The sequence below is a fragment of the Panthera pardus genome, unplaced genomic scaffold, assembly GCF_024362965.1.
Source record: "Panthera pardus isolate Hobbes unplaced genomic scaffold, ASM2436296v1 HiC_scaffold_13, whole genome shotgun sequence".
NCBI lineage: Eukaryota > Metazoa > Chordata > Mammalia > Carnivora > Felidae > Panthera > Panthera pardus.
In genome coordinates this window covers 69255052-69271000 of record NW_026526688.1, presented here as the reverse complement: position 1 = coordinate 69271000, position 15949 = coordinate 69255052, and the positions used below count along the sequence as shown (strand labels likewise).

The following is a 15949-nucleotide window of genomic DNA, read 5'->3' as shown; positions in this document are numbered from 1 at the left end:
ATAAGTAACGCTTAGCATAGTATAGTATTTGTAACCCAGTATGTGATTTTTATCAGATCATGTTCATCGCAGAATTTTCATGTATTTTTTTAAACATTTTTTTCCTTCCAGGAGTGAACATGGAGAGGTTTGCGGAAGAAGCAGATGTGGTTATCGTTGGCGCAGGCCCCGCAGGACTCTCTGCAGCAGTCCGTCTAAAGCAGCTGGCTACTAAACATGAAAAGGACATCCGTGTGTGTCTCGTAGAGAAAGCTGCTCAAATAGGAGCTCATACTCTCTCGGGGGCCTGCCTGGATCCACGTGCTTTTGAAGAATTATTCCCAGACTGGAAGGAGAAGGGAGTATGAAAAATTGGTTTTTATACAAAGTATAATCTTTATTCTATCTCTATTTCCAAATTATAGAATATGGAAAACCCTTTTCACATAATTCTACCTGTTAGAGGATTATTATAGATAGGTATTTTTTTAACTTAAAAAGAATGAAAAAAATTGAGTCCTGTCAGATTTTGAGGGTATTTCCTAACTTGTTCCATAGGTGTTTATATCATTGTTCTTATTAAAGCTGTCAATTTCCTGGAACAGTGCAATATGTAAAGCCAAAGAGGATAGTCTAACCAAATGGTCTAAAGAAAGAAATTAACATGGCCTCTCATAACCTAAGCAGAAAGGGCACTGGTATGATACGTAGAGAACTGTGTTAGTTTTACTGCTTTCATAATTTGTAGGACCTTGGTTAAAATCTTACACTTTACATGTCTTAGTTTTTTCTTCTATAAGATGGGTTATGTTATATCTGCCAACATTAGAATATTCACTACCTGTGAATATACTTTGTAAAGGTCAAAAATTATATGGTTTCTGTATTATTTCTGTATGGAGTAAATTGAATTCCAAAATTTTCATCTATGTTTTTCTTTCTAAAACACCAAGCTCAGGGCACTGGGGTGACTCACTCAGTCAGTTAAGTGTCTGACTTGGGCTCAGGATGGTGAGTTCAAGCCCCACATCGGCCTGCTATCTGTGCAAAGCCCACTTTGGATCCTCTGTTTCCCTCACTGTCTGCCCGTCCCTCGCTCTCGCACACTCTCCTGATCTCGCACGCTCTCCTGATCTCTCTCTCAAAAATAAACACTAAAGAAAAGACTTTAAAATAAAAGACCAAGCTCCTTTAAACTAGAAATACTTTAGTTATACCTAATTAACTTCCTTTTTACAATATTGTATCAAAAATAGATCTCATTGAATTGCTATAGTATCAATTAGAAAAAGATTTTCTAAGCCCAACTGAGCAAATACAATCCATTACATACATGTTAATTGTCTGTATCCAAAGGAAAAATAAAATTTCTCTTCTGTTTTCATCAAGCAGGAAGTTACAACTTGGAGCAAGCACCTAGGCTAACCTCCCACAGAGAGAGGGAGACAGGAAGCCATGTCCAAGATGTCTCCAAGCCCCCCCCAACAAAGACATTTCTGGGATGTAAAACTGGCTTATTTAGGTTCTAAAAAGATTCCTAAACATCTCAAAGAGACAAAGAGGATTTATAGTTCCAAGTTTTCTAAAGGAAATGATGAAAGAAAAGTGAGGAAAGTAGTTCACTTTCCCTTTGACAGTTTTTTTTTTTATTATTTCTATTTATCATTACAAATATGAACTAAAAATTTCCTTCTTTTTCCTTCTTTTGTTTTCAGGCTCCACTTAACACTCCCGTAACAGAAGACAGATTTGGAATTTTAACGGAGAAATACAGAATTCCAGTGCCAATTCTTCCAGGTAAGGTATGACAAATATTTGTAGTATCTTAGAATTCCATACGTGGAAGGAACTACATTTCATCTGGTGAAATCCCTTCCTCTTACAGATGAGAAAACTGAGGCCCAGAGATTTGAAGGACTTACCCAAAGTTATATAGCTAACTTGTAGTAAAACAAGAATAGAACCTGGTTCTTCGTCTTTATACTAGAACAATTGAGATAGCCTTGTAAGCCACTCAGAATTTTAATTTAGTGTTGTAATGTTTTTAATTTAGTGATTAGAATTTTTGCCAAAATTGTAGAAAATAAATGAAATTATGACCATTAGATAATGTGTATATTTACACAGAAATTATACATTGATTAGAATTTTTTAAATGTTTTATTTATTTTTTGGAAGAGAGAGCACAAGTGGGGAAGGGGCAGAGAGAGAGGGGGACAGAGGACCCGAAGCAGGCTCTGTGCTGACAGAAGCAAGCCCAATATGGGGCTCAAACTCACGAACCATGAGATCATGACCTGAGCCGAAGTCGGCCACTCAACTAACTGAGCCACCCAGGCACCCCTATATTGATTAGAATTTTTAAGTTAAGTATTTATGTATTTTATTTAGATATTTTATTGATAAAATGTCAGACTGATAAGCATATATTTGTAGGTCTTCCAATGAATAATCATGGCAATTACATTGTCCGCTTGGGACATTTAGTAAGCTGGATGGGAGAACAAGCAGAAGCCCTTGGTGTTGAAGTATACCCTGGTTATGCTGCTGCTGAGGTTTGTACAGCTTTATTTTGGTTTTAATATTTATAAGAATCTCTTCTTTTGAATATAAACCAAGGATAGTACAAATGTAAAGAAATAGATATTTTAGAAAAGCCATGGAATTTCAGAATTGTAAGATTAGAAGGAATCGTGAAAAGATCTAATCCAAAGAGTACTTGAATTCCTTATTTTGTACCTTCATCAAGTGATTGTCTAATTTACAATTGAACACCATCAGGAGTGAAATAATCTCTATCTGATGTTTGGATTGTTGATAATACTCTCTTATATTGAATAGAAATATATCTTCTGTTTCACACCATGTAGAACAAATCTGTGCCCTCTTCCAAGGACAGTTTTACAATTATAATTATGCCCTCCTCTCTTCTTCCTCACTTTCACTCTGGTGTTTTTTCTTTCGTAGGTTAAATATTCTCAGTTTTTTCAACCATAATGTTACATAGTTTGAGTTCCTTCAGTATTCCTCAGTGCCCTGAGATTCTTCCCTTTTTATCCTCTTTATAAAGCGGCACCCCAAATGAAAAAACTGCTTCAAGAGAAGAGCTGTTGCCTTCTTCATTCTGGAATCTGTTCTGTTTCTATCAAAATAACTCTTTTGGCAAACATACCATACTATTGATTTGCACTGAGTGTTATTGGGGAAATGATTAAAAATGAAATCCCTTACTGGGGCTCCTGTGTAGCTCAGTTGGTTAAGCCTCTGACTCTTGATTTCTGCTCCAGTCATGATCTCAAAGTTCGTGAGTTCGAGCCCCACGTCAGGCTCTGCGATCACAGTACAGAGCCTGCCTGGGATTCTCTCTCTCCCCCTCTCTCTGCTCCTTCCCTACTCACGCTCTCTATCTCTCAAAATAAATAAAAATAGATAGATAGATAGATAAAACAAAATCTCCTACAAACCCAGAAAAATCTGTATAAGTTATAAAAAAAAGTTTTATTATTTAATGAGCATTAAACCAAGACTGCAATGCATGTCACAGGCAGTCTGCTAGGGAGATTGCCAAAACAGAAAGAAATATCATTCTCTCACATAGCCACACAGATACAATCCATTACATATAGTTTAAGTGTCTTTATCCAGAGGAAAAATAAAATTTCTTGTATCTTTTTGACAAGCAGGAAGTTATAACTTAGAACCAAGCACCTAGCCCAGACTCCCACAGAGACAGGGAAATAGGACACCATTCTCCATGGTGTTCACATTTCAAATATGTCTCCATATTTGGAGAAACACATTTCTGAGATGCAGATCTGACAGGAGTCTTAAATAAGACTTTTAAAAACATTCCTATATCTCAGAGAGACATAGAAAGGGTTTACAGCTAAGTTTTCTAAAGGAAAGAATTGGAAGAATCGGCAGGAGGGGGAGGGGAGTTCTTTTGTTTTCGGCCTCAGGGAAAATTGAAAAAAAAAATTTTTTAAGTTTTTTTATTCAGAGAGAGAAAACGAGCTGGGGAGGGGCAGAGAGAGAAGGGGACAGAGGATCCAAAGCCAGCTCTGTGCTGACAGCAGAGAGCCTGATGCAGGGCTTGAATTCACGAGCGAAGCTGTGAGATCATGACCTGAGCCAAAGTCAGACACTTAACTGGCTGAGCCACCCAAGTGCCCCTCAAAAATTTTTTAAATTTATTTTTACCCTTACAATATGTAAGTCAAATAAAACATGTAAGTCCCTGTATTATACTTGGTGCTATACTAATTTTTGTTTTCCCAGCTCATATATATGCATTTGGGTTTTTAGACCCAAATGTGGGGTTTTGCATTTTCCTTATTAAAATATTCTTGACTGGGATCAGTGTAAAAGTCACACTTTGTAGAATCTATGATTTTTACTTTTTGTGAACAGACACACACATATACACATAGTCTCTTACACTTTTCTTCTTTTCCTCACTCCATTAAAGATCATCATCAATAGATTAATGATCTGTTTGTTGGGTTTCTTTGTACTCTGAGTCAGACTTCAGTTCTAGTTCAAAGCCACATTCTACAGTTGATTCATTTTTAGGGTAAGAAATAAAATATTTATATGTTTTTCTTTTCATATCCATTGCTGCTAATCCTTGTTTCATCTTTTCACACCTGTGCTTTCTGTGTGATTCTAGTGTACGTTTTGTACTTCCTTTCTCAAGAGCATTTTTCTCCATAGGGGAATCGGAAGCCAAGTAAGGGTTACAGAGGATTGATTGCTATTTCTCATTCTCAGAATTACCCTTTTGACCAGTTTTTGCCAATCCTTCTTGCTCCAGAAATAAACTTTGATCACCTTTGGGCTGTCTTGAGCCTCTTTCTGTTTTGTTTTGTGGTTTCATTTTCTTTGGTGTTTTGTTTTTTGTTTTTTTTTTTGGTGGGGGGAGGGGGGTCTTAGCTCATTTGGAACAGAGGCTTTCCTGACACTATTGTCTTCCCACCCACACTGATGGTCTTCATTTGTTACAGGCCCTGATTTCAGGTTCTGTATACGTGTTTTTGATATCTGATCTCTTCAGAGAGCTTTTTGTTTATTGTTACTGGTTTCTTTAGTGACCTCTGTAGTAGCTTACCACTTTTCTTCTTCAAAAAGTTGTGGCATTTCTTTCATTTCCAACTGTTAGAGCTGTGTTCTTTTATATGCTAGAAGGGAGTATCTTTAAAACATGTGTCTTTTTTTTTTTGCCTAAATGTTTTAAAGCCTATATTTCTGTAGTCTAGAGAACATGCTCACTTTCTTAAAAATCTAAGACTGTTTATTGTTTCTTTTCAAGGTGGTTGTGAATCCTAGGTGATAACAAAATATGTTTTCATTTTAGGTCCTTTTTCATGAAGATAGTAGTGTAAAGGGGATTGCCACTAACGATGTAGGGATACAAAAGGATGGTGCCCCAAAGGTAAACATCTTAACAGTTATGAGCTTAACAAACTGACAAACAAAACAAAGAAGAGAATCAACTTAAATGCAATAATTTAGTTTTGCTACAGAGTGTATGCTAATAGTGTGTGTTAGAATATGATTAATGTGGGGGTGCCTGGGTGGCTCAGTCGGTTAAGTGTCCGACTTCAGCTCAGGTCACGATCTCACGGTCCGTGAGTTCGAGCCCCGCGTCGGGCTCTGGGCTGATGGCTCAGAGCCTGGAGCCTGCTTCCGATTCTGTGTCTCCCTCTCTCTCTGCCCCTCCCCTGTTCATGCTCTGTCTCTCTGTCTCAAAAATAAATAAACGTTAAAAAAAAAAAAAAAAAGAATATGACTAATGTGGAATTTTTCTCTTGTTAAAAAATACAGAAGCAAAAAAAAAAAATACAGAAGCATTTTTGAACTATGACTTAGCTGTGACTTAGTCAAGCTAAGGCTTAGACAAGTCAATATAATGTGTTTAAGAATACTTTTTTAAAGAGAAAAACATGACTCGTACAAATATAAAACAAACATGTGACAGATTTTATTTTACTCATTAATAAATGACAGACTCAGTGAGCAGTTCAAGGAGAATTCAAAAAACATACCCATGTGTAGGTCATCAGTAAACTGCATTGCCACTTCCACAATTTTCATTTCTATGGACAAGAGTCATTTGTATTACTATCAGTCATATTGATCGAGTCTTTGACATGATTTTAATATCTTTTGGTAAATATTAAACTGATTGCTTTCCTTTCATTCAGATATAATCCTGGTTGGTTTTCAGGTTTTTACAACTTTTATTTTTTAATTTGCAAAGAAAAGCTCTAAGGGGATGGATCCATAAGATTCCCTGGAAAGGACAAGGAAAAAAAAACACATTGCTTTCCTGTAACAATAGGACAAAACACAAATTAACATCTCAATAAATTAATTTGTCAATTCATATTTATGTGTTTATTGTCTTAATTTCTCAACTAGATCATAAGCTCCATGAGGGCAGAGATCATGGAGGGTTACTCCAGTACCTACCGTATAGTACCAGGTAATATCAGGTCCTCAATAAATATTTGTTAATTTGGAATTTATCCTTCCTTCTGACATTCTTGAACAGAATTGGGAATCTTGTATTGAGTCTCCCTGCAGATGTTCCTGTTTCTTACTGCTTCCTGCCTAGAAATAAGCAAATGGCAAAGCTTTGGAGTCTTACCTACTTCATTGTTCTTCTAAGGGTTTGACCAGATTCATCAGAATTATATGAGGTCTGGGACTCAGTGTGTCCTATAGTAGGGCCCAAGAAGTTTTTTCTTTTTGTTTTTGGTTTGTTTTTAATGCTTATTTTTGAGAGTGCAAGGGAGGGGCAGAGAGAGAGACATAGGATTGGAAGCGGGCTCTGCACTCACAGCACCAGTATTGTAAGAATATATATATACGAGGGTGTATGTTTTATAAACATTGTTTTTGATCACAAATAAACTGGAAACAGAGTTAATGGTTATTATGCATTAGCAGAATAGGTGAATAAGCTATGGTATTTCCACATGGACTACTACTATACAGCCTTTGAAAAGAAAAATTTGAACTATACAGTGACTTGAAAAGATTTTCATGAAGTAGTATTGAGAAAAGATACAGAACAGTTTGTATTATATGATCTTATTTTTTGTAGAATAAATCAAGAATCGAAAAATTTTAAGTGTATATGTATCTCAGAATATATGTATGTTTATGTATTTGGGTAAAACTGTACATACTAAATTGTTAATATGGTTTATGGATGAGGTATAATAAAAGGAAGCAGACAAGAACAAAATAAAAAGGTACTGAGTGAGAGTACTTATAGGATGTGTATGCAAGTGTAATATACATGATGCATTATTATGACACTAGTAAGTATTGCTCAAGAAAAAAAAGTTACCAGTAAGCATGTGAGAGATGTTCAGAATTTCTAGTAACCAAAGAAATTAGTTTATTGTTAAATTAATGAGATAATTCTTACCATTCAGACCGAAAATATTTAGCACCAAGTATATTCATGTAAGAAATGCTTTATAATAGTGAAACACACTGGAACGGTGTGATTGTCCCACTATTGAGAATTGTTTGAAAAATTAGGGGACTCTATTCAAGCATTAAAACTGAATGCTATAGGAGGACGCCTGGGTGGCTCAGTCAGTTAACTTTATCAAGACTCTTGATTTCAGCCTAGGCCATATCTCACAGTTTGTGGGATCGAACCCCACATCATGCTTTGTGCTGACAGCACGGAGCCTGCTTGGGATTCTTTCTCTCCCTTTCTATGCCCCTCCCCCTGCTTGCTCTCTCTCTCCATCAAAATAAATAAATAAATAAATATTTTTAAAAAATGAATGCCTTATTTGGTTTATATTGCCTTAGACAAATCACTAACGTGAAAGCAGTTATAAAACAGTTTGTCAGTGTAAAACTACTATCTGTATGAATGTCTGCACACACATACATGCAAGCAAAATGAATAGAGAAATATCAGAAAAGATATGCTTCATAAGAGACTTTCCTGATTATTCTGTATTCCTTTATTAAGTAACTTTATTGAGTATCTACATTATGGTAGGTGTTAAGTGCAAAATATATACAGCAAAAAAGAAGTAAAGACTTTAATCATAGCTTTTTTTCTACTTGGAAAAAAATTTCAGTTTTATAATATACATTGAACAATAGAGGACAAGTATAATTAAAGTGAAAAACAAGTAGCTAAAGAGTATATTTGGTATGATTGTGTTAGAAGGATATAAATAGGCTCTGTATAATTTTTTATTCATGGAAATTTTCTGGGATGATTCACAAGAAAACTATTAACTGTTTTTTGCTTCAGATGATGAGACTGGAAAATTGAGCAGGGGGAAATGGCTTTTCACTTTATTTTCACTTGGAGAGAATTTTTTTAGCAGGAGATGCTGTATTTCCTTTTTAATTCTTATGCATTCATTCAGGTACTTTGGAAGTTATAAAGAAAAATACAACAGAGACACAGGATATATTATAACATTTTAAATTAGATTCCACTTACAGCACTACCTAGTTTTATTTCTAGGGTTATGTATTTGTACTGTTTCTTCCATACCTGAATCATGGTTCAATTCAAAACTGACCAGACAACTGATGAATGGATGAAGAAATTGTGGTTTATATACATAATGGAATACTACTTGGCAATGAGAAAGAATGAAATATGGCCCTTTGTAGCAACGTGGATGGAACTGGAGAGTGTTACGCTGAGTGAACTAAGTCATACAGAGAAAGACAGATACCATATGTTTTCACTCTTATGTGGATCCTAAGAAACTTAACAGAAGACCATGGGGGAGGGGAAGGAGAAAAAAAAAAAAAAAAAAAAGGTTAGAGAGGGAGGAAGCCAAAACATAAGAGACTCTTAAAAACTGAGAACAAACTGAGGTTTCATGGGGGTGGGAGGGAGGGGAAGGGAGGTGATGGGTATTGAGGAGGGCACCTGTTGGGATGAGCACTGGGTGTTGTATGGAAACCAATTTGACAATAAATTTCATATTAAAAAAAAACTGACTAGAATATGAATATTTTTTAAATTGTCAAATGTTGCAATTTAACATTTTTGTTTTTTAGACAACATTTGAGCGAGGACTAGAACTACATGCCAAAGTTACAATTTTTGCAGAGGGTTGCCATGGACATCTAGCCAAGCAACTATATAAGAAGTTTGATTTGAGAGCCAATTGTGATCCCCAAACCTATGGAATTGGACTCAAGGAGGTATCCTGATTTGTTTTTTGTAATTTTCATTTTGAAACATGGAATTTAAACTTGTTTGTGTTGTTATGTAGTTTATAACATTGATATAATTTTATAGTTGTTATATTTTTCCTTGACTTGAGATGTTCATTATGACTAAAAAGATTTCAGATATTTTTTAAGGGGCTAGAAAGTACTGCTAATCAAATTCCATTATTATCTAAATTGTATCTACATGTAATTGTTTTATCAAATGTTGCTTGAAGGGTGCCTGGGTGGCTCATTCGGTTAAGGATCTGACTGTTTCAGCTCAGGTCATGATCTCACAGTTCATGGAATCGAGCCCTGCATCGGGCTCTCCACTGACAGCCTAGAGCCTGCTTGGGATTCTCTCTCTCTGCCCCTTCCCTGCTTGTATTCTCTCTCTCAAAATAAATAACTAAATAAACTTTTTTTAAAAAATGTTGTTTGAAATCAAAGTCTTGAACTTAAATATTTTTTTAAGTTTATTTATTTGGGGAGAGAGAGGGAGCGAACGGGGGAGGGGCAGAGAGAGAAAGAATCCCCAAAGCAGGCTCCACACTGTCAGTGCAGAGCCCAGCGTGGGGCTCGGGCTCATAAACTGTGAGATCATGACGTGAGCCAAAATCAAGAGTCAGATGCTCAACCAACTGACCCACCCAGGCACCCCAAAAATACTTGTAATATTAATTTTTTTCATTATAATGCCATCTGCCCAAATAAGATTTGACCTGATACCCTATGCTGTTTGTAGGGTGACCGCATCTTACAAGAATTGTTTCTTCAAAATTGCACTGTGAAGATAATTTAGTTTATGAAATATATACTCAGCCATAGTATATTGATTTGAAACCTAAAATTTAATTAGGTTAAGTATTGTATATATTCTCAGTTTATCCGATCTCTGTTTTCCCAAACCTTGTGCTTATTAGAGTGTAAAAGATTAATTATAACCCTTTTGTTTAATTTTTTTTAGGGTAAAGCTCAGAAAGTTTCAAATTCCATATATAACTAGATTTATTGTGAGTAAAGGCTTAATTGTTTTGGTAGGTTGCAGATAGCACATAACGTTATCTGATTTTTAAATAATATTTCAGATGGAAATTGTTTAAAATTAAAACGAACCATTCTGAAAATAGATGAGCAATTTTTTTTCATTTGGGGGGGTAGTGCAGGAAAGCATAAACTATATTATTGAAGAATAACATATGTAAAGCAACAGGTCTTAAGTGTACAGCTCAAGTAATTCTTGTAAGGTGAACACACCCATGTAACCACCAGCCAGATCAAGATACAGAACATTACCAGCACCCCAGAAGTTTTCCTCATCTCTTCAGGGTATTTCCTATAGACTTCATAACTTTTCTGACCAGTTTCCTTTAGTCCGGTTTATCATGCTGCAGTTTGATATAATTTTCTTTGATATGCAAAGTACTTTTTTTGTGTTTCTCAGTGTATTACTTTTTTTGTGTATTACAGTCTTTGACTTGAAACTTTCATAACTAAGACATAAAACTTGGCAAGTTGTATATATTGTGGTGATAGAAAATATTTAATACTCTAGGGCTTTTTTTTTTTAAGTTATGGATTATTGATGAAAAGAAGTGGAAACCTGGAAGAGTAGATCACACTGTTGGTTGGCCCTTGGACAGACATACTTATGGAGGCTCTTTCCTCTACCATTTAAATGAAGGTGAACCCCTGGTAGCTCTTGGTTTTGTGGTAAGTTACATGGCCAATATGGAAAATTCTGTTAGAGTCATTGGATCATCAGTGTTATGAAATGTGCAGCATGTAAAATGCTTTTTACTTAAAAAAAAAAAAATGCTTTTCATTTAAAGGTCCCTTTCTAACTTTGTCAGTCTGTAAAGTGCTTGTGGCTATTACTGGCATTATAGTCTATAGCTTTTTAAACACTATAAATATACTTTACATATACTTTAGGAATCATAGCTACTAAATGCCCAACACAAATGCTAGATGCTTCACTGAGAATTCTAAGTTTCATAATAATCCTAAGAAGTAGGTGTATCCTTATTTTACTGACAGGACACTGAAGTCCAAACAAGTTAAACAACTCTCTCAAATACACCCATGAAATGACAAGAGGCAGGATTCACACCTGAGTCTGTGTGACTTCAAAGCCCATTTTCCACTTAGGCATGCTGTCACTAAAAATGAAAGCAGCACTGGGTTTGAATCTATAACTTTTATTTATTTATTTTATTTTTTCAATATATGAAATTTATTGTCAAATTGGTTTCCATACAACACCCAGTGCTCATTCCAAAAGGTGCTCTCCTCAATATCCATCACCCACTCTCCCCTCCCTCCCACCCCCCATCAACCCTCAGTTTGTTCTCAGTTTTTAAGAGTCTCTTATGCTTTGGCTCTCCCCCACTCTAACCTCTTTTGTTTTTTTTTTTTCCTTCCCCTCCCCCATGGGTTTCTGTTAAGTTTCTCAGGATCCACATAAGAGTGAAAACATATGGTATCTGTCTTTCTCTGTATGGCTTATTTCACTTAGCATCACACTCTCCAGTTCCATCCATGTTGCTACAAAGGGCCATATTTCATTCTTTCTCATGGCCACATAGTATTCCATTGTGTATATAAACCACAATTTCTTTATCCATTCATCAGTTGATGGACATTTCAGGTCTTTCCATAATTTGGCTATTGTTGAGAGTGCTGCTATAAACATTGGGGTACAAGTGCCCCTATGCATCAGCACTCCTGTATCCCTTGGGTCAATTCCTAGCAGTGCTACTGCTGGGTCATAGGGTAGGTCTATTTTTAATTTTCTGAGGAACCTCCACACTGTTTTCCAGAGTGGCTGCACCAGTTTGCATTCCCACCAACCGTGCAAGAGGGTTCCCGTTTCTCCACATCCTCTCCAGCATCTATAGTCTCCTGATTTGTTCATTTTGGCCACTCTGACTGGCGTGAGGTGATATCTGAGTGTGGTTTTGATTTGTATTTCCCTGATGAGGAGCGACGTTGAGCATCTTTTCATGTGCCTGTTGGCCATCCGGATGTCTTCTTTAGAGAAGTGTCTATTCATGTTTTCTGCCCATTTCTTCACTGGTTTTTTTTTCAGGTGTGGAGTTTGGTGAGCTCTTTATAGATTTTGGATACTAGCCCTTTGTCCGATATGTCATTTGCAAGTATCTTTTCCCGTTCCGTTGGTTGCCTTGTAGTTTTGTTGGTTGTTTCCTTTGCTGTGCAGAAGCTTTTTATCTTCATAAGGTCCCAGTAGTTCATTTTTGCTTTTAATTCCCTCGCCTTTGGGGATGTGTCAAGTAAGAAATTGCTACGACTGAGGTCAGAGAGGTCTTTTCCTGCTTTCTCCTCTAGGGTTTTGATGGTTTCCTGTCTCACATTCAGATCCTTTATCCATTTTGAGTTTATTTTTGTGAATGGTGTGAGAAAAGTGTGAATGGTCTAGTTTCAATCTTCTGCATGTTGCTGTCCAGTTCTCCCAGCACCATTTGTTAAAGAGACTGTCTTTTTTCCATTGGATGTTCTTTCCTGCTTTGTCAAAGATTAGTTGGCCATACGTTTGTGCGTCTAGTTCTGGGGTTTCTATTCTATTCCACTGGTCTATGTGTCTGTTTTTGTGCCAATACCATGCTGTCTTGATGATTACAGCTTTGTAGTAGAGGCTAAAGTCTGGGATTGTGATGCCTCCTGCTTTGGTCTTCTTCAAAATTACTTTGGCTATTCGGGGTCTTTTGTGGTTCCATACAAATTTTAGGATTGCTTGTTCTAGCTTCGAGAAGAATGCTGGTGCAATTTTGATTGGGATTGCATTGAATGTGTAGATAGCTTTGGGTAGTATTGACATTTTAACAATATTTATTCTTCCAATCCATGAGCACGGAATGTTTTTCCATTTCTTTATATCTTCTTCAATTTCCTTCATAAGCTTTCTATAGTTTTCAGCATATAGATCTTTTACATCTTTGGTTAGATTTATCCCTAGGTATTTTATGCTTCTTGGTGCAATTGTGAATGGGATCAGTTTCTTTATTTGTCTTTCTGTTGCTTCATTATTAGTGTATAAGAATGCAACTGATTTCTGTACTTTGATTTTGTATCCTGCAACTTTGCTAAATTCATGTATCAGTTCTAGCAGACTTCTGGTGGAGTCTGTTGGATTTTCCATGTATAATATTATGTCATCCTCTTCCGTGGACCTCTCGTCTATGCTTGGCTCCAGAGAATCCGTTCTGCTAGTCTTCTGGCGATTTTCTGGGTTATTTAGGCAGGTGTAGGTGGAATCTAAGTGATCAGCAGGACGCGGTGAACCCAGCGTCCTCTTACGCCGCCATCTTCCCCTCAAAAAAATCTATAACTTTTAAATGTAAGCATTTTCTCCCTTTTTGACCACTTATGTCTGCGGTAAATTACATCTTGAACCTTGCAAGGAATGGAAAAAATAAAGTTACTGCGCCTTGCAGTTGGTCGCAACTTTATAATTTAATGTCATAATTAGACTTGTATGTGATACATTAAATTTTTGCATTATTGGTGTTTTTTGACAGATAGCCAAGTGTTCAGTATATCATTTTTGTATAGTTATTCCAGTGACTTAATTTTTTGAGAGCAAAAAAGTTTTGGGTATTAATTTTAGCGTTTTGATAATGCCTTGTAAAATGTAGCCTCTAATATTTCTTGTCTTCTTTTTTTCTAAGTATGATTACATTCTGTTTCTTCATTTGTGCCTTAGTAGCACCACATATAGTTTATTAGTTTATTACCAGAGTGGATATTGATACATGAAAAATAATTACAGCTCCTTTCGTAGAAACCTAATGTTAGCCACTTACCTACAAATACTTTTCTAATTTGAACTTTTATTTACAGAGCACAAAGATTTATTAATATGGTCTACATTTTTAAAGTTTGGCCAAATACAAACACATGGTATCCTTTTGTTTGCCCTTTCTTTTCCAAACAGATTTTATTCAGTTAGGTTTGAGTTACTGCCTATAGTTCTCCAAGTATTATTGAGCACTCTTAAGAAACTTAACGCTTTCTCATAAATATTGCTCACATTTTAGTTTGATATAATTTGAAATAAAAATGTCTATATAAATTTACTAAATTTAAATATAAAAATTTTAAGGTTGGTCTAGACTACCAGAATCCATATCTGAGCCCATTTAGAGAGTTCCAGAGGTGGAAACACCATCCCAGCATTCAGCCGACATTGGAAGGTGGAAAAAGAATTGCATATGGGGCCAGAGCTCTGAATGAAGGTGGCTTTCAGGTAACAAAATTTTTTATTTATTTCTGTATTATAAAGTAAACATTGAAAATATAATGTAACAAATTTAGATAAAGAATAGAAAATTATAGAAAGAAACTTTTAAGCAGAGCATCTAGTGTTTATAAAACTGTGTCACACCATAGTTTAAATTAAATTACACTGTGAGTTTAGTTTTAAGAATATATTGATTTCTTGAGATAAATTTATAGGCTTCTTGTTGGTTGCTTGGTTTTTAACCCGAAAATTAAAACCGTATGATCCAAGATAGTTTCCATTACTCCTTAGCAGCAAGGAAACAAAGACAGATTTAGTTTTCCACAAAGGTAGTTAATTAATCCCAACTACCTAATAACAGTCATGCCTTTTCGGTGGCCTCTGTCAAGCTTTTACCCTGAATTGTTCTATTTTAGTATATGTTCAAAATAAACCTTACCAAATGCAGTTAATGTATTAATTATATATAAACAATGAAATAAGCAATAATAAAAGCTGTTAGTACTATTGTAAAAATATTAAACATGTAAGATGATCTTAAAAATTAGCTCTAAAATCTATACCAAGGGATTTGAAGCAAGTTACATATCTTCTCTGGCTTTATGGGATCATGTGTAAAATGAAGATGATCCCTTCTGTCTCTAATATTCTAGGAATCTAGAACTATCTTAGAGATTGGACATTTTTTTTTGTTTTTAATTCTGTTGTAAAAGTAACAGATAATAGAAAATGGGGGGAGGGGCGCCTGGGTGGCTCAGTTGGTTGAGCATCCAACTGGGCTCAGGTCATGATCTCATGGTTCGGGAGTTTGATCCCTGTGTCGGGCTCTGTCTGACAGCTCAGAACCTGGAGCCTGCTTCAGATTCTGTGTCTCCCTCTCTCTCTGCTCCTTCCCTGCTCACACTCTGTCTCTCTCTCTCAAAAATAAATAAATATAAAAAATTTAAAAAAAAAGAAAATGGGTGATGAGTAACTTAACCTTTAAAATGAAGTTCTAAATATTTTGTTACTATAACAATAATTCATAAAGTCCAGTAAAATCAGAGCTAAATTATAAATATAATCATTAGAATCTTAAAATAACAGTGTCCCTGTTGCAATGGAATTATTTTCATGAATAATTTTGTTTCTAGAGTAGTAATTCATTTGCAACAAATATTTATTAAGTTGTATTACTATGTTCAAGCCCATTCAGCTCTTTTGCATATTGTCCATAATACCTGTCAATTTAATTCTACTCATTTTTATAGTATGAAATTTCCAGTATATTTAATAGGACATCATCAGATTTGTATTTAAAAACATATGGCCTTGTGTATTTCAGCCTCTCAGATGATTTTTTTTAGATTGGCGAGAAGAGTTGACCACGCACACACACATACATTTTACTTAAATTTTCTGATTTAATTAAAGATTCAGAAACTTTTCCAGTAAAATTTTAAAGAACCTTAAGAAGCAATAATTTGGAAAATTCAATTTTGTTTATTTTGAGCT

The 15949-nt window shown here is 35.5% G+C and overlaps 1 protein-coding gene across 1 annotated transcript in view; it reads left to right on the top strand.

Annotated features, from left to right (window-relative positions):
* ETFDH (electron transfer flavoprotein dehydrogenase) overlaps positions 1-15949 on the top strand; it is a 32508-nt gene that overhangs the window by 9305 nt on the left and 7254 nt on the right. Inside the window, exons 3-9 of the mRNA XM_019441140.2 lie at positions 112-341; positions 1695-1776; positions 2416-2534; positions 5333-5410; positions 9040-9186; positions 10768-10908; positions 14318-14461. Of these exons, the coding sequence (XP_019296685.1) occupies positions 112-341; positions 1695-1776; positions 2416-2534; positions 5333-5410; positions 9040-9186; positions 10768-10908; positions 14318-14461 (941 nt within the window). The remainder of the gene's footprint in view (positions 1-111; positions 342-1694; positions 1777-2415; positions 2535-5332; positions 5411-9039; positions 9187-10767; positions 10909-14317; positions 14462-15949) is intronic.